General features: G+C 39.5%; 1 protein-coding gene across 9 annotated transcripts in view; it reads left to right on the forward strand.

The window, feature by feature from the left end:
- The window catches only part of MTCL1 (microtubule crosslinking factor 1), a 104,384-nt gene that overhangs the window by 65,856 nt on the left and 12,428 nt on the right, over positions 1 to 26,100 (forward strand). For 6 of the 9 annotated variants that reach the window (XM_066183259.1, XM_066183297.1, XM_066183269.1 and 3 more), the window contains 6 exons: positions 5,302 to 5,394; positions 8,220 to 8,450; positions 10,019 to 10,207; positions 16,423 to 16,590; positions 20,497 to 20,751; positions 24,809 to 25,114. In XM_066183259.1, the coding sequence (XP_066039356.1) occupies positions 5,302 to 5,394; positions 8,220 to 8,450; positions 10,019 to 10,207; positions 16,423 to 16,590; positions 20,497 to 20,751; positions 24,809 to 25,114 (1,242 nt within the window). The remainder of the gene's footprint in view (positions 1 to 5,301; positions 5,395 to 8,219; positions 8,451 to 10,018; positions 10,208 to 16,422; positions 16,591 to 20,496; positions 20,752 to 24,808; positions 25,115 to 26,100) is intronic. The other 3 variants (XM_066183288.1, XM_066183306.1, XM_066183334.1) reach the window with 1 other exon arrangement.

A 26,100-nucleotide genomic window follows, 5' to 3' on the forward strand; every position in this document is an offset into this window, starting at 1 on the left:
CACTAACAATGCTGAACAGCTTCCGTTTAGCAATTTCTTCTGTTTTTAAAAATGAGCACCATGGGAGCCTAATTGTTTGATTAAATACAATAAATGCAGACAGACATGTGCTTGAAACTACCCTGTGGCCTAACTGTAAACATCTGCTGTTGTTTGGGTTTTGCACTGCAGTTGTGAGTGCAACAAGATTATTAGAATGTATTTGCGTGTTAAAGAGGTGGGTTAGAGTCCCAGTCCAAGGGAAATCATATCTTGAAATTGCCTTAAGAGCAGAGCTTTGTTTTCTTGCTGAAACAAGCCATTCAGCTGCTGTTGTGAGAGACCCATTGGGGTGGATATTCGATCCATTATTCATGATTTTAGCAGGGCTCTATTATGGGGAAATCATTCTTTACTATCCAAAGAAAAAGCAGATGATCTAGTAAGAATTGCCCTGACTAAAACAAACAGGAGAACTAAAAAAGGTAGCATGGAGCAAACATCTAAAGGCAACAAATGGAAACCAATGGGAAAAAACAGTAAATTATTTTCCACCTGGTGATTTCTGCAATGGAATATCCATAAACAGAAGGTAGTTTCCTCAAGCAATTGCCTCCTGTTTATTCCGAAGCAAGAAGACATTCTGAAGATGAAAAATTTCACAGACATGGCTTGTTACATTTGATACCTGATCCTCTAAAATGGAGCTGTATCTCCTAGTTCTCTTCCTTCAGAGGACCTCAGTTCTGCCTTCTCCTGAGCAAGTGAATATCCAAGGCAAAAGCGCTTTGCATTTCAGACTTTGATTATTTTCATACATGGCTTTTAAAGGCTTACACATTTAGTTCTGTGTAGAAAAATACCATAAAGTCTCTGACACTCATAGGTTATGGAATAAGAACCACTGAAAGGAATTCACGTAAAAGAAGTGAATTGTCACTGGAGATTTAAAATAAAAGAGAATAGGCTGGAGAAGGTGAGAGCATGTCTTAAACAACAAGTTTTCCATGAGGTCTAGTAATAAAATAGGAATAGCACACACTGAAGAATAACTTCTTCTAAGCATTTTTAATATGTTTATCCATTTTCCTTACTCACCATGCCAATAAGGAATGTATAACTCTAAGTTAATTACTGGGTTAAGTGTGGACGAACCAGATACAGTGATGTGCAAGTTAGGTAAGGCAATTGACCATCTGCTTTGAATCAAAACTTCTATATGGAGCCCCTTTGGATGTATGAGGAGAATTTTGATCTATATTTTGACTGTTCTATTTTTTAACTGGTGCTGTTTCTGTGAAATTTTCATAATTCCATGTGAGAGTTTTTCAGCTGGATGTTTTTTGCAGCAGCTCCCAGCCATGTGCTGAAAATTTGCACATCCATTTCTCTGGTTAAAGGTTTTGTTTTTCCAGAAAGGAAACAGTGAATGGTTTATACCTTGTGACATTTTTTTTCCTGGTTAAAAAACCAAACAAAACAACAACAACCAAGGACCACGTTGAAAATTGTATGTCTTATGTCCACTATTCCTCCAATGGAAAGCTGTGGGAAGAAGGAAGAAAAACTTGGTGCTGTGATTATTCCTTCCCACCAAGATTAGGGGAAGCAAGAATAATTTACTTTGATGTATTGTATTCTTTCTTGCTATGTAAGATTCTGTAGAGGTTGACAATGCAATGGTTTAAAAGACCCTTTATGATGTAAATCTGGATATTTGAGTCCTAACTGAACTTGGTGAGACTTTTTGTACTATCCATACAATGAGATGGATTTTTAAAGATTGGAAGTGTTCTGTTTTTTCCCAAACTCGGAGACTTTTTATATAAGCGCAGACAAATAACCACACAGCTGCCTAATCTACACTAGCAAATGGAATATATGTTGTCTACTTTTAAGGGGTAAGAAGAGTGCATCTTCAGAAGCAGCCTCGGCAAATTCAGTTGGATGTGAATTGCATGTAAAAAGTATAACAAAAGGCACTGGAACTTTCTTTCTGACTGTTGCATGCAATAGCCAGCTGTCAATTTGTAAAAAAGTAGCAATTTTTATATATGTCTTCAATTGTAAGGTCCAAATATCAAAACATTATAACGCAGCTTTAGAGGAGCAGCATAAAATATTCATCTTTTGACTTCCTCAGAATTGCACACAAATGCTGCGGAGCCCTGCCTCCTCAGGCCTTATTTTGTTTGATCATTTCTAGGGGAAAAAAAAAGTTTAAGAGAAAGATTCCATGAAATTTCATGTTCACGGTTGCATATAAATTGATTAAGTTTGCAGGCGAAATGAGGTTGCTATTAGCTACAGTAAAATGAAGAAAAGAGACAAGTAAAACCCAGCCATACCTTGTCTTGGATGGCAATCTTGTAAAAACAAGTCATGGCAGAAATGTGGGATTGTGTGAGCTGCAAAATAACCTGAAAAGCTGTCAACACTCTGAGAGGGGGGGAAAGGGGTCCGTACAGTGAGGGAGCGGCGAAGTCCCCAGGTGTGGATGATTTTCTCTGTGCATCCTCTTGAGGTAAAGACATCAGCATGGATTAGCTTGTTCCGGAGTGATAAAAGGTGAGATAAAAGGACTGAGCAGAAGGATTTGGCAGTGCCTGTCTGAGGGGACAGGAGTGGAAGCGTATCTGGTAATACGAGAACTGGGATACATGGGAAACTGTTAGTTGGTGTTGAGCTGTGGATGAAGCGCAGATGTTTCTGTGGTGCTGTGGTAGAGTAGCACTAGCTCGTAGTTCCCATGGTATTGTGTTTGTATGTCTGGTTGTAGTGAGTTTGTGTCTGTTCTGTGATGTCAGTACCTTGTGCGGTGGCCATCGTATTCGGGATGTCAAATTCCTTAATGAGAACAAAGGAAACAAAGAATGGAATATAACAGATTATCAACTGTTGTGTCCATTTTGTAGTAGTGTTGCTTTACAAAACAAAACCACAGTTGTGCCACAGACTACACCCTGCTGATTGTATGATAGGGGACTGATTTCCACATATAAACATCCAGACATCCATCAGTGCAGTATCAGAGACTTCAACTGCATACACAAATATTACATGATGCATTTATGAGTATGATTCATTCACATTCAATCTTACTAGATTGTTTAGCAGCAATCTATTAGGCACTTAAACAGCCTTACCTCCCATGATTTGAGCAGTGGAGATATCCCAATGCTTCTGGTAGAAATGACCAGAATATATAATGAAATTATATATTATTCTAGACTGTGAAGAGTTCTCAGGCTGCATTGAAAGGGAAAAGGTGTGCAGCTCTGCATTCATGCACTAGCTGCTTTTAAACTTAAATTTACTGTAGAACTTACAAAAATGTATTGCCTTAAAGAGGCAAAGCAGTTGTGACGTAATTTTGACTTAGTGTGCATGTAATACTGTATCTGTCTTTACGGTATATTTAATTTCTTTTCAGTAATTCCAACAGTTAGCACATAATGCTAGCACCCAAGTTTCCTGAAATTTGGCTTTGCATGGGCTACATATTTATAAAAAATTTGAATGGGTTAATAATTTTGAATTCATAAAGGAAGGAACAGATTTTTTTAAAAATTATACATTAATGAACTGATACATTGGGGTTTGTTTGCCATATTCTTAAAGAAGCCTGATCAGAATAAAATAATGCAGAAATTCCTGATGAAATTAATTTTTCCTTGATTGCATGAGAGAATTAAATTAATGATTTACAAATGATTGTGCAAAACTGACAAATCCCATCACAAGAAGTTCTTTTCAAACTACTTGTGAGACCAGATTTTGGCCTTATGCACTCCAAAATGTTTGCAGACACATTGCAGAGACAGGTGAAATTGATAAGGCAGATAATGTTCTCTTAGTCATTTTATGTGTACCTTTCAGAGGGATGGAAGTGTCTTTTCCCCAGGTACAAAACAGACATGCACAAGTCAATAAATGACTCAGGAAAAGAAGGAACTGATAGGGCCCAGAAAGACTTTGTTAGGTCCACTTTTGGTTTTCAGCAGAGTGTGGTCCTGCAGGTAGTTTTTGGGATACTTTCATTTGCTTTATCTCATTTTTCCCTAGAGGAGGGGTGAGGAGTGTCTGTTCCAGGGAGAAACACATTTTGAATAACCAAAATGTGTGGCCTGAACAGCAGCAGCTGCTGGCTTTGCTGTGGGAAGTGGGAGGAGTGCCTGGGGAGGAGGTGGGGGCCGGGGCTGATGCCGGCAGGGAAATGGTAACACGGCCCATGAGAGTGGTCCCACGACCTTCGTTATGTCCTTGCAGCTGCCGAGGTTGGAGCACACAGGACATGGGCCAGCTGAGAATTTGGGATTACAGTTTGAAGCCTGAAGCAATCCTGTCTTTTTAATACATTTTTGCTCTGGGAAGCAGGAGTTTGATGCTGTAGTGTTTTCTGTGGTCACACACGTGAAGAGGATGGCATCCAGCCAAGCATCACTTTTGTACAAATAAATCAGTTTTAGCACCAACGTGAGAGATGCAAAGCGAAGGGCACAGAAAGTTCTGATCAGAAATATAAGTGCCACAAGATTAATTACTGTAGTATAAATCATGAGATCTGACTCTGCCTTCTTGGGTCTTTATTTTTGAGTTAAATAACTTTACTCCTGAAAGCTGATGGGATACCAAACTTAATGAGAACATAAAATTGAAGGTATTAAGATTATTGGACCTGAAAGGAGGGATACTTAATTATTTTGGTCAGATCTCAGGCCCACACAGCTTATCACTGTGACATTTTTGTAGTCATTATTTTGAGTAGAAATCACAGAATGAAGTTGACTTGTGCCAAGAACTGTCTCGTATCTGAAGAAAGGGACCTTATGTGTACTTAGTTGGTTTGATAAATGCTATCCCATTAACTGCCCTATCAAAATTGTTGCAAATGAATAAACAATTAGGTTCAATATGCACAGATTAGATTCGTCTTGTGCAGACATGTTAAAATTTTACAGCTTTGATTATGATGGAGAAATGCACCACCAAATATGTAATCCTGCAAACAGGAGTCTCAGCTATTCGAGTGCAAACCCAGAGCAGAGGCCTGAAGGGAATATCTAATATGTAACATCAACATCCCAGCTTTAGTTTCAAGAAGAAGCCACACAGGAAATTCCCACACAGATTTAGGACATTGTTATTTATTTGCACACTGTGCTTTGGTTTTAACTATTGATAACTCTGAGTTGTGCAGATGTCTGTCCCGTGGCTCTTTTCTTTTTTCCTTTTATTTACACCTCGGAGACACATTTTCTGCTAAACCTACCCCTTTGTCCTGCTGATCAGCTCAGGGATTCCCATGTTTTACCTGTACAGAATGTATCGATACAGGAGCTTCAGGCTCAGCTTGAGCAGGAGACAAGACTTCACCGAGAGGAGCAAGAAAAGTTTACAGAAAGAATCATCCAGGTAAATAAAAAATCCACCTGCTGGGATGCAGCATGATGTGTGATGTGAGCCTTGTTTGTCAGGACTGTGGGAACTTGTGTCCTGATGGCTGTGCCTGTTTGACACCATCTGAGTAAATGAAGAATCTGGAATCTGGGGAAACCTAAACTCAAGCCTGTTGTGCCACTGTGAATCTGTCTTCTCTGTTTGGTGGTGAGAAATTTTGTCTTCTCCGCTGCAGGGGAAATCGTGGTAGAGACATGAAATACTTCAAGGAGAATTCTGTCACCCTTCAGCTCTCTGAGAAAGGGTGTGTTTGATCCCTGGGAACTCCATTTGGCTCCATACCCTATTCTGACTCCTAGCCAAAAGAAAATCCAGCACCTCTCTGGAGTCAGAGGAGTTGTTATGCACACATAGCTGAGAAACAAATCAGGATATTCATTCTTGTATTTCTCAGTACTCAGTGCTTTCAATCTTTGTATTAATAGCTGGTGAATAAATCACATTTTTTTACACGAGCTCCCCCTGCTCTTTTGAAGGCTGGAACAGATTAGTCAATCGTTTTGTGATCTCTAGCTCCTAGAGCAAAAAAAATCAGTTGCTAATTTCTGCAGGTTGTTTAGCTCCTAACTGAAATTTTCTTTTTAAATTTACTTCATAGACTAAATTCAGCATAATTGTTGCATACTGTGAAGAATTTTTCCTTTTTCCAACTAATCTCTTCATGCCCAAGTGGTATATCTCTGTTTTTTCATAACCAGCTTTAATTTTCTGTTGATCTCCACTGGAGCTTTCCACTGGAATTTTTGAAGGCAACCAGTAAATTGTTTTCCTTCCTAGTTACTTTGACTGAGAAAGCTTTTTGGAAGCTATGCTGCCTCTTAAAATCCTTTTCTTTTGTAATTGCTATCCATTGAAACAGCATAATACTCTATGAATCTACCTCCACTAGGGTCTTCTGCAAGAATTCATGGCCACAGGGATTTGAAATATAACAGCTTGTCAAAACGAAGTAAAATGCACCAAAATAAAAGCTAGCTGTTCATGTTGATAGCCAGCAGAAATAGAAGAATAAAAGCATCTTCTGGATTCTTCTCTTTTTTTTCCAGATTATGCCCATCCTGTTGATAATATTCCTTTTTTTACCACCTCCCAGGATTTCTGGTGGAAATTACTCAGATTTTTGCTGTATTTAACTATCCTTTCATTTGGTGGAAAAATTGTCATCAACATCAAATCTACTTCTTTCTTCCTGTAAAAATGAAATTTAAAATCGACTCTTCTTTTAGTATTTCCCTTTTAGGAATGTTTAATGACATCAAATTGATGTGTGCTAGCAGTGTACAACCTCCATGACTGCTATTAGGAGTTGTGTGTAAGGTTTTTTGGGCCATTATGGGTAATTTTTTTCCAGACTACTTTTAAACTTCATTTTAAACACATTTAAGCGAGCTACTACTGTAAATAATTTTAATTTGAGAACTTTTTAAAGCATAGCAACATAGATGCTAAAAATCTGCATTTTGCTGGAGCACATCATTTAGATGGCAGCAAGTCCTTAGGAAACTATCTTGTGTGGACTGGTAGCCTGTTTCAGAAGCATCTGAATGTTGTCTTGAAAATTAAACATATATTTCTTAGGAGTATTTATTGCTAGGGAGTCCTAGTCCCTGCAACATTCTTTATTCTTATGTGAACAGTGCTTGTTGCAGGGCGTGTTCCAATGGTTTGGATTGCTGTGGTCATAAGTGTACTGTGGCTTTCATAGATTTCATCTGTGGAACTGGTCAGGAAAAGGGGATGCTTTTGTTGTGCAGAATGGAAAATAGAAACTGGCACTACTAAACAGTGGCTCTGTACTCATTTTCCATCTGCATTTTCTCCATCTATGAAGAAGCCACAGTTTGGCTGAAGCGGAAACACTTTCCCATCCATGCACAATACGAGTTATTGTACAACCAACTTGTACAAGTTCTGCTGGGTGCAGGTCATGCCATGGTTTGATTTTTATATATTGAGGGAGAGGCCACATATAAAGAATGATGTTTTAGGTGGCCTTGCATAGAAACAGATATAATTATATGTGTCCTCTAAAGAATGAACTTTTCTTGGTGATTTTAGTACTAAGGCTGAGATATGTCAAATGCTGAGTTGCAATCTGTTCCTGTCTCTTCAGTTCCTGCTTGTGTCCCAGATACAGTCATGCCAGAATGAGAGACTGTTTACTGTGGTATCATTCAGATGCCTTCAAGTATGAACTGCAAGAAGTGAGGGACCAGTAGTTGTGTCTGAGGTACTGGAGGTGTTTTCTTCAGAAGTGTTGCCCTTCTAGAGGCAGAGGAAGATGTAGCAACTATGGACAGATTGAATCTGTGGCTGTGGGGTGAAGTTGCAAGGCAAATATTCCAGGTTGTCTGAAGGGCAGCTGTGGTCCCACTTTGTACAAATGGCTGCGAATGCATTTAGTCGGTGTGATGTGCGCAGCAGTGTGGGCTGGTGGCTGTGCTGGGAACCTACTGCAGAAATACAATCAAGAGAGGGAGGAAAATATGAGTGGTGTAAAATGTTTAACCAGCTTCAGAGCTCTTGTGCATCTTCGAAGTAAATATCCACTTCCACAGCAGGTTACTTCCATATGGTTATCTAAGCAAAGCTTATCATCTGCTATCCTCTAATTTCCTCAGCAGTCATAACTGCTGAGGAACTTATTGAGCCAAACTCAACAGCTACTCAGTACTGATGAAAATTAGAGATTTCAGTTTGTCTCACCTAATGACGTACAAGTTCTGGAGACTGCCCCAGGACACCACCCTGTTGACATGCTCCCTGTTATTCCATTAAAGCTGGAGGAGGACCATATGCAGACCCTGCGGAGAAAAGACTTGGAAGTGCAGAGCTTGACTTTGCAGAACAAACTGGAAGAGAAGACCTGGAGTCAGGAGAAAAATCTGCTGCAGCAGGAACTCAGGCATTTCAAGCAGGACACCTTTCTCCTGTATGTCAAACTGAAGTGGCTGCTGAAACACTGGCGGCAAGGCAAGCGGATGGAGGAGGAAGGGGAGGACACATTAGAGGTAACTGTCCCACCTTGATAACCCAGATGAGTACTGGAATGTCCCTTCTTTAAGTGTAGACTTGAAATATGATGTGGCACCAGCAGCTTTCAAATTGCACATGTGTTGAAAGGGGATTCAAATTAAACATGAAAGCTTAAGTTGGCTTGTGCTGAAGTATATTCTGCATGAAATGTTACAGATCACCCATCTTTAAATCTAAACCCTTAACTAGTACAAACAGCTGGTCCTGAAAAACTCTCTCATAGTAAATGAAAAATTAATTAGTTCTCAAAGATATGACTCCTGAGTAATTTTTTGAAAGATAAAAAGGACATTAGCAAGGTGAGGGAGTCAAACCTGTTTGGATGGAATGAGTGCTGTTGTTTTTCTCATCCTGTGCACAGTGTGTTCCTTACAAAGCCTTCAGCAATACAGATGGAGGGAAGCTCTGTTTCTGTGTTGGCAGGAGAATTACACAGCTTCATGTGGGAACTTACAGTGAATCATCCTTATTTGTTCCCCTTCTCCATACACACGTCTGTCGCCGTCAGCAGCAGTACACCAGTCGTCATCATGGTGCTTTTCTAAGCACAGGCTTAATCAAGATCAGGAATTTCAGAAGTGTATAACAACCTGAAGTCCCCAGGCTGACACATCTCAGCAGGGGTGTGGTTGCCAGCCAACATGCACTGTGAAGGAAGTGTTGGGTTGCACACCCAGAATTACCATTTGCTTCTTAGCTAAAGTAAAAAAAAAAATAAAGTGTTTTCCCATTCTGACATTTTATACTAAATTCTTGAGAACACTAGATTTTTTTTTTGCAGGTTCATGCAATTCTGAAGCCATTTGGTAAGCAACAGTAATTTTTCTCAGTATTTCTGGTCCTTTTGTACCTAGTGTTTTTCAAGGTTTGCTGCATTTGGCAGTACAAGTAACCTTTCAGGTCTGGTCAGAGTATACTTTAGTTGAATACTCCAATGTTTTGTATTCTTAGATAAAGGGTGGATAAATATCTTTTGATTCATCTGCTGTGGTGATATGAGTCAGAAACAAGAGATGAGTAGCTATTTAGAAATAATTTGCTTCTACTTTACTTCAGCAGTGTTAATTTGCTTCTGTGTAAACTAGCTCGTATTTTAATACCAAAAAGCTTTCATTTCTTGACTGTTTGGATTTTTTGACCGGTTAATTTATTACCAGCCCAGCTCTAGTCATTATCGGAGTCATGTTTTGCTCACATTTTTTAGAAAATAAAGTGATAGATTTGGATACTTCCTAATCTCCATTACTTCATCACACAATACACCAGTGTCTTGTATGGTTCTTGATGAATGTGTGATGGATTATATCCATTATGTGACATTATACCCATCTCAGCTGCATAAATCCCATGTTGCAGGCCTGCATAGTGTTGTGTTCACGTATGCATTTTGTGATGTATCACTCAAAGATCAGTTCTGAACCCTGAGTTGAAGTCAATATATGCCACCGCAGAGATGCAGTCCCTTGCCTCAGTTCTTCAGCAGATTTCTGGCCCCAGAGGTAAATAGCAAAAGCGTTCTCCTGTGTTCCCTCTTGCATTCTAGATCGAGCACCCTGAGGCCCTCCCAGACTTTGGCATTCAGTCTGAGCAGAAGGCAAAGGATACAGAGCGAGAGGAGGAGGAAGAGGATGTTGTGTTTGCACTGACGGATTTCTCCCAGCGTCCCACCACGGAGAGCACTGATCATGGGCCACAGCTGCAGACCGCAGAATTACTGCAGCAGCAGAAGCAGGTACTACACTATTTATATATCTTGCCCTGGGAATGGAAACTGTAGATTTTCCAAGAGAGTTCTGCGCTGCTGTGTTAAATCACCTAGAATCATATTGTGTAAATATTTCTAGCTACACAACAATTACAGTGGATTTCATCCATTATATTTATATTTAAATTTAATCACGAGCCACGTGTTTACTGTTCTTCTGTTGACAGATGCTATCAGTGAAAAATCCTATTTCCTCTTGTGGCTGTTTGCCCAGAAACATCTATCAGTATGTGATGGTTTGCAGAATTTACATGCTCCTCTTGTCTGAGCACATCTATTGTACTCTACTGTCAAGCTTTTAGCAAGAACATGTGATTTTATTTCCTTTAAATAATTTAAGAAACTAGCACATGTATTTAATGTTTCCCTTAGAGATGATGGGAAAATAGTGTAAAAGTTCCTTCCTGTGATTTGGCTTGTTTTTAAAAGCCCAATATCAAATCATGCTAACTTTTCCCTGGCATCTCCTGTACCCTGACTGTGTGGCGGAGCACTGCCATATATCCTAGCTTTTTCATTTGTGCATTTAATATACAAACTATCCTGACAATACAAACAGAAAACAGTCAAAGAAGACAGATTTCTCGTATTTTTTAAATTAAAAATGTTCATGTGAGACCATTCTGTTCCATGGATTTATTTGCAGTAATAAATAGAATGGAGCAAGAATTCCATGTGAAAAACAAATTCAGGGAAAAAAAAGTCTTCAGTCTTAATGCCTGATGTCCCTTCTCTATCCAGGCCTTTGACTTAGGTGCCTGCTCCACAGCGACAGCTCTCAGGCAAATATGTACTCTCCATGATCACAATACTTTGCTGGAGTCACTGCAGGCCTGGGGATTGCCTCTCTTTGCATCTGAGTTCTTCACCTTGAATTCTTCAGACTTTCATGGTTATGGACAGCCTGTTTGCTAACTGCCTATGTGCTGCAGCAGGCAACAGGAAGTCTCTATCCTATAAAAAGGATATTCTCTATCTACTGTTTTCTGCAAAGTATGCTACCAAATTAGTATTCATTTGATCAGTTTGGCATTTGGAAACGTTCTACCTTGCTGGTCAGTCAGACCCATCATTGTCTTCTTCTCAGCAAGCTCTTGTCTGGTAAAAGGTTGTAGAAGGCCGTGCAAGAGATGCTCTTGAACACATCTGTTCACATGTTTGACTGAATTCCATCTGTAGACTGATTTATTCTGGAATTAGTAAAATAAATATCTACCAAACTGCTGTTTCTGTACAAACTCCATCATGTATTAACTTTCCATATAGAGCTCTTAAAATAACCAAGAACATTCAAATAAATTGTGTCCTCTTTGAAGTAATCATTGCTTAGGCATTAATCTCAATTAAGATGGCAGAAATGGGCAATAAATTGGTTATAATTCATTTTCACATGCATTACATACATTAGCAGTTCCAACTAATCTTGCTTAAAGAATTGATCTGTAGGAACTGACAACATCTTTGTACTCCCCATGATGATAAATAGTGCATGATTTCTAAATGAACTGGTCAAGATAAAACAGATTCCTTGCTTCCCAACCAGGAAAAAGTGTTAATTTGACACTGCAAGAACTAATGAGTTTGGTAAATATTTCTCATTTTAGGCACTACTATTTGTTTTACTTCACACACTAGGGCATCTCACGAACACTGCTGTGCTGAAAAACACACTGAGTTTTGAGAGATTTTCTTCAGGTTCCTTAAGCTCACAACAGGAGAAAAACACTGTTTATACAGGGAATTTGGAATGAGTGGTGCAGCTGGAAGTCCCCAAGGTTTGCACCTGCCCAGGAGAACCCAAAGTTGCTGGATCTGCCTGACAAGCTTCGAGACGAAATACATGAGCACTTACTTCACATCAGGAATGAAACTTTTAGTTAGTCTAGGAGTGGCTGAGATAACTAGGTCAGAAAAAAGTAAGGGCTTATGGTAACCTGAGGTTGCCCATATTTATTTTTAACACTCAATGTTAATATTTAATGGCTTGTATTTTCAGACTGCACTCTTGCTGCTGTCTTTCTTACCCTGCCTGGAAAGTGGAATTGTTTTGAGAAAATGATAAACCCAGAGGCCTTAATTTCAACGTGCAACTTTTAATTTTATATTGCTATTACTTGAGATACTCAGCTGGCTGGAAAGTATACCAGCCTGGCTTGTCCGGGATTTTTATTTGGACAGTGTGTGGAGGGATATAGGCAAGGCAGAGTGGAAAAGGGGAGAAAGAAGGCAAGCTGAAAAGAGGCAGAGTAGATAAGGAGTCTGAGAGAGGTCAGTTATCTTTCCCTGCATGGGATTGTCCCTTGGCTGGTAGCCGGGGGACACAGCAGAAAGTGTCAGGCAATGTTAAGAGTCAGGCTGGAAGTTTGATCTTGTTTAGGAAATAATCAAGCAAGCTGGACTGGTGACACAGCAGAGGAGGGTTTACTATAAGTCAGTGTTTCTGAGTGTATGGTAAGAGATCAGGGAGAGCAGCCTGGGGATAAAGGGAGAACAGCCTGTGGATAAAGGAAGAGCTTTGTTTCAGTTGACTGTGAGGGGTGAGATGGCTGTTAGATGGTGTAAAATAAGGAAATAAGGAGAAAAGAGTTTACACATCTGTGGTACAGTGGAAGAAGCATTAAAAACCAGAACAGTAGTGTTGTTGCTGGTAGGAGTGTCAAAAAATCCCCAAGATCTCTTTTCTCTCACACAATGTTTGTTTTCAAGGCTTAGCTAAGAGAAAAGCCCAAAGGAACAGTCATTAAGCCCTGAATATACTAAAATGGGTTGCACCAGCTTTTCGTTTTGCCTAGATCTGTGATTAGATAGAAAAAATACACGGTTCTCATTTGCTGTTTAGGCCCCTGACCTTGTGTTTTTAATTGACTGCTCTACTAAACTGCTTGTAATATCAGGCAGTGGCTAAAGTCTTCAGTGAAGATTTCAAGTGAAATTCTCAGAGAAAAAAGAATTGTGATTGAAAGCAGAACCAAACTGCAAGCAATTACTCTTGTCCAAAACTTTTCTAGAGCTGGATGCTCCTGTTTCTGTAGTTGACTCAATAAATGCTCTGATGTCCTGGAATTTATTTGGAGTTTGCTACATAAAGGTTTTGTTTGTTGTCAGCTGTTTTTTCTATAAATCCAGAGCTGTCGATCTATGTCTTTAAACTTTTGTAAATCCTTTGTAATTATCTTGTCCTAGATCAGTTGTGAATCAGTGAGATTCCTCTAAGCTTTAAATTTTAGAAACAGCTAAGGTGCTAAAGAGCCATCTCCTTGCATGGAAGACTGTCCAGAGAATCACACCCATGCCAGATTTCTCTTGTGCAACACGCCTGAAAGGAAGAAGGCTATAACAATACTTTTTGTGTATTTACAGGACTTAGTCTCATGAATAAGCTGTTTGGCAGTTTTGCCAACAAAATCTAAAGCATGGCTATATGTAACCAATGTATTTCAGAGCACATTATCTCAAAACTACTTTCTCTGTTGTCCAAAATCACTCCAGTTCGGCAAAACAGAAAAAAGTAAATTCACAGACTTCTCCAACTTCAATAGGTACAAAGTCACCCAGAAGAAACTTCTCCCCAGGAGTACAAAGTATGTAACCAAAATTGGATTTATATTGGCAAGGTAATTAAAATCCCAGCAAGCCAGGGGGCACCTGGAGTGCTTGTCTCATAACAGTGACATTGATGTAATGCCTCTAGAAATAAGAAATGCCCTCATCCCACTAGGCTACAAACCTGCAATGAGGCTTTTTTGTCTCTTTTATGTACTGGTCCACATCTTCTTTCTTTGCAAACCAAATTTTATAGGACTCTAAAATTATCAAATGTATGCACAGGAATGAGAGATGTAACTTGCTTTAGTGTCATTTGGTTTTATTTTTCTTCTGCTTCATTTCTCTTGTGGAGCCTTTTGACTGCTTTGTCACAGAAAGATTTGTACAGCACACCAGAAAACAGAGAACGTGGCTCTTGAATGAAAGCACTTCACAGACATTTGGAGTCAGGGTTTTCAAAGAGGATGAGACCAGATTTTGATGCCTTCAATACCCAGCAGCTTCTGTTGTGACATTAAGGGCAAAACTTCAAAGGAGTTCTTATTCTGATTATTACACAAGGGGCTTGAAGTGTTTGGAGAATTTAGCCTTAATTAGGTAGTAGAATGAAAATGCATGGTGGAAACATAAAATCTCATTGCATATTGAATAGTAGATGATCTTATATGCATGATGGAGACTGCTGCTGGATAGCAGGAAACTGCTAATTGGCATTAAATGTTAATGGAATTAATTCTGCTTCTGTGCGTGCATTTCTTGCAAAATCCCATCTTGTACACCATCACTGTTCATTAGCCCAAACACATAGGTCAGTCACTGAGCACCTGCAGTCATTTCTCTACATCTAGCATATTTTTGCTGATGCATCAAATGGCTTGGAAAAAGTAGACTACATTTGTTTGTTTTTTTAAGAAAAAATACCTTGGCATGTATGATTAGTAATTACAAAAATGGGTGAGGTGGGTTCAGTGATGCCAAAAATCTGATGAGCATATGAAGTCATCTTAGTTGTCTGCATAAAATTTTATAAGTATTGCCATTGAAAAAAGCACATGACAATTATTTAGATTTTTGTGTACATCTGTTTATTTGACTTGTCTTCAAAGAAGCCCCCATGTAGTTTCTTCATGAAATACCAGATAAGAGGGAAGGCAGGAAGCCTTCACTTGGGAAAAAAAATAAAAAATAAATTCAGTTCGACTATCATGCAAGGATGGAGACAACTAATTTGAGTTAGGCCTTCCCAATGGAGTTAATACATTCCCGAGAACCAGGTAATTAAATGCTGAATTCTTTGAGTAAGCTTTCCCATTTTTCTGCCCCTTGCTGTGTCTGCTAGTCAAGTATAATTTCCATAAAAGTATTTTCTAGTCAGGATAACTTGTCAGATGAAATCTCTGGTTACTCCCTGGTGTTTGAAAGGCTCATTGGGAATATTTGATTTAAATTTTGGACAAATAAATCATATATTTCTGTTTTCTCATTCAGTGACTGTGGGGAAAAAAAAAAAAAAAAAGGCAGGAGACATTTTCTTTTACTCATCTGGAAGGAATATTTAGAAAATATTTTTTGATATTTAACATAAAAATGGCAGGTTTTGCAAGTGCCCAGAGAATGTGCAGAAGGTAAATGCCAAACCTACGGAAAAAGAAATAAGATTTGAGTAAGAATACGTGATGTCAGCTCTGGGCTAAACTGAGCTCCACTCTTGGCTTCTGGCTACAAGAGCTCTGACAACCTTTTCAGTATGGCCATGACACTCTCAATAAGACATGAATGAGGTTTTGCTCTTTGATCCTCACTGTGAGAGGGAAAGTGGCCTCCCTGGCCTTCATGCCTTTGGTACCAAGGAGGGTGCTGCTGGAAAGTTAACCTGAGTGCAACTGCCTGGTGTGGAGCAGGATTGTGGAGTACAGACTACTGAAATGCCTTAGCAGAGATACTCAGCTCAAAGCCTCACTGCATTTCCCAAAACAATTTTATTGGATAATACAAAAGCATTGAAAAGTTATCCCCTTTCTTTTTATGTATTTTTCAAATATTTGGGATTTGATACTGAGCAATGACTGTCTGTGTGAGACAGACATGTTACTATGTGACAAACATCAGGAATGATACTCTTCTAGCGTTGGTTTACATGTTTAAAAAAAAAAAAAAAGGAAGAAAAAAAAAAAAAAAAAAAAAAGAAGTTATTAGTGATTAATGATGTCCTCAGTCCAGAAAGATGCTCAGTGCCTTTTTCAGGGTGAGGTAAATATCTTTGACTTTCAGGAAGCATCAGCACTAGGGCAAAATGAGAAGCAGAATCATAGAATCATTTAGGTTGGAAAAGACCTTTAAGATCATCGAGTCAACCATAAACCTAACACTGCCAATTCCACCACTAAACCACATCCCAAAGAGTCACATCCACACATCTTTTAAATACCTCCAGGGATGGTGACTCAACCACTTCCTGAGCAGCCTGTAGACAGGAGAAAACATTGCTATTCTTAGTTTCCTCATGCAAAAGTTAGCCCAGGCACTTTCTTTTCCATGCCGTGGACACACAGTCATTTTTCATCCTAAAAAAATGAAACTGGGGATTAAAGCTGGCATCCATTGACAGCATTTTGTCTTCTGCTTTGTTGTGTAAGGCAAGTGAAAACCGGAAGCTGCTGAATGCTCTGAAGGGTTTGCTGGATGACTTCCGCTCGGAGCTGCGGGACGAGGAGCGGGAGCGCCAGGGTCTCCAGCAGCAGTATGCCCTGCACAAGGCAGCCTGGGAGGTGGAAATGACTCAGCTGAAGTGTCGCCTTGAACAGGTAACCTGCCCTAAGTCCAGTACCTGTAAAGAACAGCTGAGGTGATTATTGGAACAGGAAATTTATGACAAACTGAAAAGGGAGTTTATCCATGCGTTTTATCCTGGTGTCTGAAAGCCCTCACCTGAAACCTGATCAAAGCTCTGCCTCTTGAGTTGCCTCTTGGGATTTCCAGTTGTCCCAGTACAAGGGCCCATGCAGTGACGTAGGTGAGAACAAAGGAACTGGACCTCTTGCTGTATTTTCTCAGCAGAGTTGGGTGGTAATGTCTCAGCTGTGGTAATGAGACATGTGGGTGTCTGTATTTATTGGAGAGAAAAACATCCTGAGGTTGGCATGCTCACAGATAGTTCATCACTGTGCCTTGGTATGTAACAACTGCAGTATTTGATTTATAGGAGGGAAAAGAGTGATTCAACAACACTGAAGAGATACTTCAATGTATTAATATTAAACCAACTGTTCAAAGCTACTGGTTAGTAATGGATGGCACCTCAGTGAAGAGAGAGCTCTCGTTACCTGCCATGGGATACTGTTAGAAGTATTTGTATAAAACCTGGTGCCAGGTGCTTCAGTGTCATGTATGGCAGTTCACAGAAGATGTACTGTTTCTGAAGCAGCATGAAAAAAAATCAGCAAAAACCCCACAAACATTTATTTCCAAAGCTGATGGCATAAAAGCTCTTATTTTACACATTGAAGAGGGAAGGGGTGGGAGAATTAGTACATTCAGATCTTGAGAAAAATCGTAGAGCTTCTCTTCAGAAGGAAAATATAATAAAAATATTCACCATTGGGAGGGTGGTACATTTAGAAGGATTCACTAAATTTGAGTCTCACTGTGACACACGGAGCTGAGATGTGAGCACTGCTTTTCCTGCCCAGGTAGTGTGGGCTGCTTTCCCAGAATGAAGGAGTTAGCTTTCATTTTTAGCAGAGTCTTCTCCCAAAAGATTCAAATTCTTAGTTCCACTGCTTCTTAGCCCACAAGCATTTCTGAACAATGTATCACTTGAAAAAGGAAACAAAAACAGTTCCTGTTTTAGCTCCTTCTAAAATGTGTTGGTGACAGATTTACTTTAAGCTCACGATGGCAACAAAGACCAAAACTCGGAGAAAAGTCTGACCACAGAACTGCCAAGCTTTCCTGCTTTCCCTTTGCATGGGCAATAAACTTCCAGGCTTCCGCTTTGGCTGGTGTTTGGCACAGAATGGTGCTGGCACTCCTGCTCAGGGGTTTCCACCCTTCCTTCTGGGGCTTTTACCAGGCTCTTTACTACCTCCACTGCTCCACTGGAAATAATGAATAACATTTGGTATTTACTGGGCAATTGGAGTTACTTTTTACGTTTTTTCAGGTAAATGAACAGTAATAACCTGGCCAGTATAAAAGACATGAAGCTCTCTCCCTTATCCAATTCCACGCAACATTTCTATTACAGTAAAAACAGGTCCTGAATGCAGTAGGAAAAAAGATAGCACAGTTTTAAACAAATACTAGCCAAGTCTGTCAGGTTCGTGTGTGTAGAAGGATCTCTCATGATGCCATTTTGTTGTGTTGATGGGTGGTGATGAACTTATCTCCCACCACAGATTTCATGTGGAGCTGGCAACATCTTGACAGGCCCACAGAGGGTCAAGGTCTTTCTGGTCTCCACTGTTATCCTCCCTGCTGCTGTTTTCCACCTTTTTTGTGAAGCAGCAGGTCAATTGACAAAAGCATTTTCCTTGACAGAGTCAACTCCTAATTAATGGTCACTGGCAATGGTTTTGCATTTTGATGCTTCAACTATCTCCGTATAGGAAAGAAAGAAAAAAAGGAAAGAAAACTCTTCTGATATAAAACCACTGTGTATCAGAGGGGACAATGTACTGTCATCTTCTGCTTTGGAGTTTTAGCACTGCAAAGATCATAAAAAATAAATTCTTGTCTGTCAGAACTGCATATACATCTTATTTGGCAAAAGGATCCACAGGGATTGTTTTTAAAATAGGAAATAATGAGATTTCTCCCAAATATGGAATAGTGATAATGCTGAGACAATAAAGAGTCACCATAATTTTCAGCCTCCAGCTCAGCAAGTGAAAAATCCCAGTATTCTGGAACCTGTAAACTGAGAAAAGTTTGGAAGAAACAGGGAGTTAGTGTTAGGGGCCAAACCTTACACATGCTTTGAGAACTTTCATTAAGGACATGGGATCCATTAAGGATATGGGACTCCCTCACTAGGACTCTGACTAATAGTCCAGCTTCAGAATGCTTGGAGGGAATAGAATAGAATAGAATATAGTATAATATAATATAATATAATATAATATAATATAATATAATATAATATAATATAATATAATATAATATAATATAATATAATATAATATAATATAATATAATATAATATAATATAATATAATATAATATAATATAATATAATATAATATAATATAATATAATATAATATGTGGTGCACAGCTGTGAGAAAGATGATGTCATGTCAATTCTGTTAAAATAGGATGCTGCTCTTTGAGAATTGATTTTTTTGGTTGATTGTTTGGTCATTTGAAAGAAAACAACTGGACTCAGAAAATGTGGTAGAAGATGCTGTTGTTTTTAAGACTTCCCTGTCACTGCAAGTGGTTGTAACAGGATGTTCTCTGCAGCTCAGTACAATTTAAGTAACTCAAGCAATAATCTCTCAGTCAATTGTTTGGGGAGGCTGTTCCAGAGACTAGTAAGAATCACTCCTGAATCTGAAATTTCTTTGCTCAGAAAGTTTGGGCTTATTTTCCACACAGGACTAGGTGAAGGTGCTGTCCATCTCTCTTGCTAGAGGAATATGCTTTCCAGCAGACCTGCTGCCTCTCATTTTTGAGGACAATGTTAACTCCAGAGGTGGAAATGAGTTTTCACTGCTTTTCATTCCATTTCACCTGCAGAGTTAGGGGATGGAGATGTATCCCAATCTGAGTCACACGCACATCTACTGAGCTGTTAACAGAAAGTCAGATTCTGAGGATAAGTTCTTCACTTGCTTGAACTTACACAAAAATATTGAGCACTTTTTCCCTCTTACAACAGTCCAGCACTGGCACAGCTTGACCAGAGAGGTTGTGCAATCTCTGCACTTGGAAGTTTTACAGGATCCATCTGAACAAAGTCCTGTACAAACCATTCTGACCTCAGAATGTACCAGGCTGGAAACAGAAGGTTCAAATAGAGACTTCCTGACATCCCATGGAACCTATGTTTTCCTATGAATCTATTAACTTGGGCCAGCTCTTCTGATCTGTTTAAGCTGACCCCAATCATGAAATTGAAGAAAGGAGGGAGGGTGACATCAGATAACTGCCCATGAAATCAGTTCAGACTCCAGAACTTCAGAGATGGGGGGAATGATCTTGGTGCATCTGCTGCTGCTGCTGCTGCTAACACCTTCTCTTGTTGGAGGGCAGGAGAGTCATACAATAACACGACTGCTGAGAATTGTTGTGGGATAAGTCTCTTCAGAAGATTAATTCACTCTCCTTAGGTTTCAGGTACACTGAGTGAGACCACAAAAGCAGAGCAGTAGCTGAGGACATTGTCCTAGAAATTGTCTCAGAGGTAATGATGAGGTTGGAGTTTATCTCCATGTTTCCTTCATTACTGGTACCTCTATTCCCATCAGAAAGATCATAACTGGTGCCTTAAGAGCATGAACTTGTAGAGCTTGAGAAGTTATTCCCTGTAGTCTTGATTTTAAAACTTTTTCCAGACTGAACGTATTTGATCCTTTATTGAAATCCTAAGATGTAAGAATTGCTATTGTTCTGCCATTGCCTTTGAGAAGTTAGGTCTTTAATCCATTGTCAGACACAGGTTTTTATTGCAGATGTTAACATGCTAGTAACATTTGACTTTATTGCCAGCTGGAAGGGAAAAGTGAGAACACGTCCGGAGAAACAGGTCTCGGTTCGGATGCAAAGGGAGCTTTCAAAAGGGAAAGAGAGGAGCACAAGAAGCTTCTGGCTGACAGTCACAGTGTGGTGATGGACCTCCGCTGGCAAATCCAGCACAGTGAGAAGAACTGGAACCGGGAAAAGGTGGAGCTCTTGGACAGGCTTGATAGAGATCGGCGAGAATGGGACCGTCAGAAGAAGGAGCTGCTCAGGCGGATAGAGCAGGTAAGGAGCCGTCAGGTAAGGAGTCATCTTGGGTGAGCAGTGCCTGTCTGAAAGAATGAGGCCATTGTATCATTACTACACTCAGGCCAAGCTCAAGGGACAGCATTTAGAAGCATCACAGGAACGATTTTGCTTCCTCGGCTACATCAATGTTTCTCGTGTTACGAAATAGTTTATGTACACAAGGGAGTAAAAGGAAAATGCTCATAATCCCTATAAAAGACCACTTATGAGAAATCAGCTCTAGGTTAGAGGTCATTTCCCCATTTCAATTACTGTGGACAAGCATGGTCACATTCTGTTTGAAAGCTTTAGTGCATCTCTGTGTTAAAACACTCAACCCACAGAGTTATTCAAGGTTTGGTTGCCGAAAGAGAATGTTCATCTATGAATCGGCCACCAAATATGCAGCTGCTGCAACTATTCAGTCTCAACTGAATTCTTTTTCTTTGGCAAAGGAACACAGGGGTTAACATGAAGAGCTCTGACTGATAACAAACACAGTTATCAGTACTAAATATTCAGAAGAATATTGGTCACGTGAATATTGTGCAAACCTCTGTTATCACTTGCAAATTTGGGAAATGCATACCTACGCCCTTGTTTTCATGCCTATCTGTATTTTCATCTGCTCAGTATTAGAGACAAATAATACCTGACGAGTTTATTATCAGGCTGAAAGCTGCACAAAAAATGAAGTTTTATGAGAGGGAGTTAAAACTGTTTTTGACTGAAAATTTTTCAGCTCTGAGTCATGCGTTCCAGAAAAAGCAAGAGAAACAACTGAAATTGTGGGTCCTTAACTAATTGAATGCTCTCTGTCCTTAGGACATCAGAAATGGAACCACACCAGACTTGTGCATGCTCTTTAGAGAGCATTAAACTTGAGCAAAGCACAGAATGGCCTCACAGGTTTAAATCAATGAAAGCTCACTGTTACTTCAAGACCAGTTTTTGAAAGGGATACATTGTCTGTGTCTCCTGTTCCCATGTCATAACTGTAACAAGAAGTTAAAGAAAAGACACCAGGCTGGAAATACTGAGTATAAGACTAAACCTCGGTTTGAGCTACGGCTGTTGAACTCACAGAGAAACACTTAGGAAAATCCCATGCTCATGTGGGTATTTCTAAAACCAATGCTAAAAGTGTAGGTCTGAGTGGGCAGTGCCAAACATGAAGGTTTTATAGACCAAAAAAGGTGATTTTTGAGCTCCTAAATTTCAAAATGTCAACAAACTATATTCTGGATTTTTTAATCTCCTGTATGTCTGAGGGGTTTTGTGTGTACTTCATGCAGCTTTTTGAGCTAGCCCTTATAATGCAACACAGTAGTGTATCTCCTAAGATAAAACTATCAGAGCCTGTGAGCCTTATAGCAAAGCTCCTCATGCAAAGTTCCTGCTTTGCAGGATTCAGTGGCAGAAGGTGCTTAGTTAATTCTCCATAGCTTGACTGGGCTGGTTTCTAATTGTTGGGTTGTAGTGGCCAAACTACCTCCTATGGATCCTTCATGCACTATGGGAATTAAATAACGCTCAGAAAATTTTCCAATGTACTAAGGACGTAGACGGAAACTTTTCTTTCAAGAGTCACTGGTACCTCTTTGGATGTTTATTTTCCTGTCCTTACAAGTTGTGGGGTTTTAGGTATATCCTCAAAAGCTTGGGGGACTTCCCTGGGAATGGGGCACGTTGAAGGAAGCCATGGAGAAATTCCTGTTAATGTTATCTAGCTTTTAATTCTCTTAAAACCTGACACAACCTCTCAGTGTCATCTTGGGAGAGCCTACAAAATAGCTCTTAGCTAGTGCTGGAACTGATTCCTTTTGTTGTTTCTGAAACCTCTGGGCTTTAACTATATGTTTACTGTACCAACAGAGTTGTACACAGAATCGGCAATGAATCGGAGACATAAAAAATATTATATCAAGCTAATTTCAGAGGACTAGATGACCAGAAATAGCATTTGAAATCTTGGCTACCTGCCTACAAAACTTCATAACTCCATCTTTGCTTATAATCAAACATTTCCCTGTGTGACAGGAAGCTTCCAAATATTTGCAAGCTTTTAGTTGAATATCCTCTCAGATTGCAGTCATGCCCTGCTTTATATGGAAACAATTAGTATATCTCTGAAGTCCTACTCCCCAGGGTTTTGGTATGTGTATTCCATGTATGGCAATACACAGAGGATGAGGAGACTACACCACTGTGTATGTTGGAAACAAAGTCTAAGAGATAGCAGAAGCTTGTGTGCCAAATTTCATCCTAATGCTTTATGCCAGTCTGCTTTCACACAGCTCCTGAATAATACATGTATGATAAGGGAGAAGTCACACCAATGTATAAAATATATAAAATACTTTAGTCTGGATGGTGATGGGAATACTGCTTACATAGAAAAAACATGATGACCTACTTTCTTCAGAGCTCACAGTTGTTGTTTTTTCTTTTTAAGTACACTGTCACTTCGTTTTCCCTTAGAGAATCTCCCTCCCCTGTGCTCCTAAAGTTAATTGTGCACAGAGAACACTGACAAATATTTAAATCCACAAGATCACTGATATCAAAAGTTGTGTATTTAAAGGTATAAACACATGGGGACTCAAAATTATTAGTCGTTCTTGAAAAGTTAGGGCAGTATTTGTCACTTTAATTCTCCTGTCAGCTCTCTGAGGTTCAGAGAGTAAGGCAGTATTGGTACTGTTCTCTCATAAAGGTTTCCAGAACCTTGTCTTTATAGGATCCCTAAAACTCCGAAGGGCTTGCAATTGGAGTTTTTCTTTATAAAGAAAGCATGTAATTACTATTTCTCCTTCCTTTGAATCTTTCCCATATGCTCAGGAATGGCCTCCAGGATCCCCTTATAGATACCTTCCAGCCCCTACTTTTATAGGACACCTCCTTTTAACAAAACTATTTTAGATTTTGTAGATCATGAGCAGACACTGAAGATGCATTTCCCTTTTTGTAGACATGAATCAATGAAAAAAAAATCTCACTGTTTTCAGCTCAAGTGTAAATTTAATCGTTTGGGACCTAAAATGGTTTGGTCTAAATTAAGCAATACTATGTCTGTTTATTTTTCCAAACACAAGCAGCAAGATTAATATGTTTTGTAGGTTCTCAGTTTCCAGGGCCCTAGTGAAGGACTTGCACTTTCAGTTTATTGTCACTAATCTTAACAGACTGCTCTAGCAAAACATCAGAGTTCTTATCAGATTCCTGCAGTCATTTATCATGTTTGAAATTATCACTTACTTCATCCGTCCTGCTGTATTTACAGTTAAAAGAGAAGCTGATCACATAGTCTAATTTTAATATTGACAATTTCACTAACAGTTCACCTTCTTTTCACTAGTTTTTGAAAAGTGTAAAGTTAATGCCTTTGATGCCCCTTCTATAAACACACGTTTTCTTTGAACATGTTCTGCATGCCTAATTCATCCCTTTGACAATGCTGTTCTGTACAAATACTCAACTTTCCAGCCATGTACTCAGATTAGGCCATTTATAAAACAAAGCTTTTGTTTTTTGTTAAGCATAATTTTTCACCTCTGGAAAAAAAAGTGATATGCATAAAAGAGCAATCTTTGTGTTGCTGACCAGAAGAAAAATGTGTTTGTTTTGAGGAGAAGGCAATTTGCTTACCCTTCCATCAGCTTCTACTTGTACTGCTATCAAGATTGCTTTTAAATAACAGTCTGTGTTGATTTGTTTCTTTAAAAAACAGATTACAGACAGATGCATTATTTTGTATATATGTATATACTCGGTGTGTATATATGTATACATTTACATGTAAATAAGCAAAACTATACATATACACATTTAGTCACTCAAAATCCCATGAGTACTAGCATCAAAGTTCTAGAAAAGTCTCCCTTTGTGGAACAACCTGTAGAGCAATGCCAGTGTGCCTTGGAGGTGCACCCCTGGGGCAGGGCTGTAACCCCCCAGGGCATGGATGCCTTGCTCCTGGGGAAGGATGAGTTCTGCCAAATGCCATTCACTGCAGAAAGTAATTGCTGTTCCTTTTAATCTGCCTTGTCTCCAGCTCCAGAAAGAAGCAAGCCCAAGGAAGGGAGGTGGTTTGATGTGTGACCAGAACGAGAGCAGCCGTCGGCCGTTTGCGCCACAGGGGAACCTCCGCGTGCCCCGCTCCATGGGCTCCAGGTCCTACTCTGATTCCGACACCATTCAGTTTGACGAGCGCTCGCTGTCCAAGCTGAAGGAGAGCGACCGGTGCAGCGCCACGGAAAACCTCTTTCTGGAATCGCTGTCTCTCGACTCCCCCGACGAGCCTGACGAGCATCGCTCTCGGCAGCTGGAGCGGGAGAAGTTCTTGACCGGACTAACAGAAGTATGAGCTCTTCTACATTTTATCATGCTGTCATGTTATCTCTTCTGTCAGGATCAGTACAGCTTCTCTGCTGTGGGAAATGAGACATTGTGTCATAGGCACTGCTTACAGTAGTAAATTTTATATGGACAAGTTTTCATTCCTTGTTATGAGCTGATTAGACCGCTGCCAGTCACCTGAGAAACTGGGAGCCAGCCTGAAGGTCCTAAAGATTACTTAATCTTGTGGCCATTCATATTATGTATGAGAAATATAGTTGACACAATATATTGTCTTAGAAGGTCTTCAATCTTTTCTAATTGCTAGTAGATACATATTTATGAAGAAACATGGGCTTTACTTTGTCAGTAAAGCAGTAATGCTGTAGAGAGGCACTTCTGATTGTTCTGCCATGGCTGCTTTCTAAACAGATCAGCATGAGTGAGATGAGCTGTTAAAAAAATAAAGTTATTCATCAGCAAAGGACCTACCCTGAAGTCACACCATAAAACTGTAAAGATATAAAATACAGTGCTAATAGATGACAGTGGGAAATGGCAAATTAAATCTGTGTCCTCTACCATGGCAGGCTTATTTTCATCAGTTCTAGTTTGTTTAGATTGTTTCTGAATGAAACCAAGCATCCCTGTCCCCAAATGCTGGTACAAAACTAAAATATTGAGAAATCAAGTTCTTTGAGTGAACGAAGAGAAAAAAAAGTGAAGAAACAAGAAATGTGACTGTCCTTTTTATATAGCTGTAGTAGTTATGTGTTCCAGTTAGATTTTCTTCCCTCGGTGCCATAAGTGTAATGCTGGCAGTGTGGGATCCCATATTTATTATTTCTTAGCTTTTTTTTTCATACACATCCAAGTGCTCAGTGAAGAATGTTGGTAACACTACCAGTGAACTAAGTTTTGTGCTTAATTTTGATTGCTGTTCCCATTCCTTCAAATTCAGTCTGATCTTCAGAGAAAACCACTCTTCCCTTTTCTGTTTTTCAGAGA

This window comes from Chamaea fasciata, unplaced genomic scaffold, assembly GCF_029207755.1.
Source record: "Chamaea fasciata isolate MVZ Bird 193981 ecotype frontalis unplaced genomic scaffold, bChaFas1.0.hap1 SCAF_1, whole genome shotgun sequence".
NCBI classification, from domain to species: Eukaryota; Metazoa; Chordata; class Aves; order Passeriformes; family Sylviidae; genus Chamaea; species Chamaea fasciata.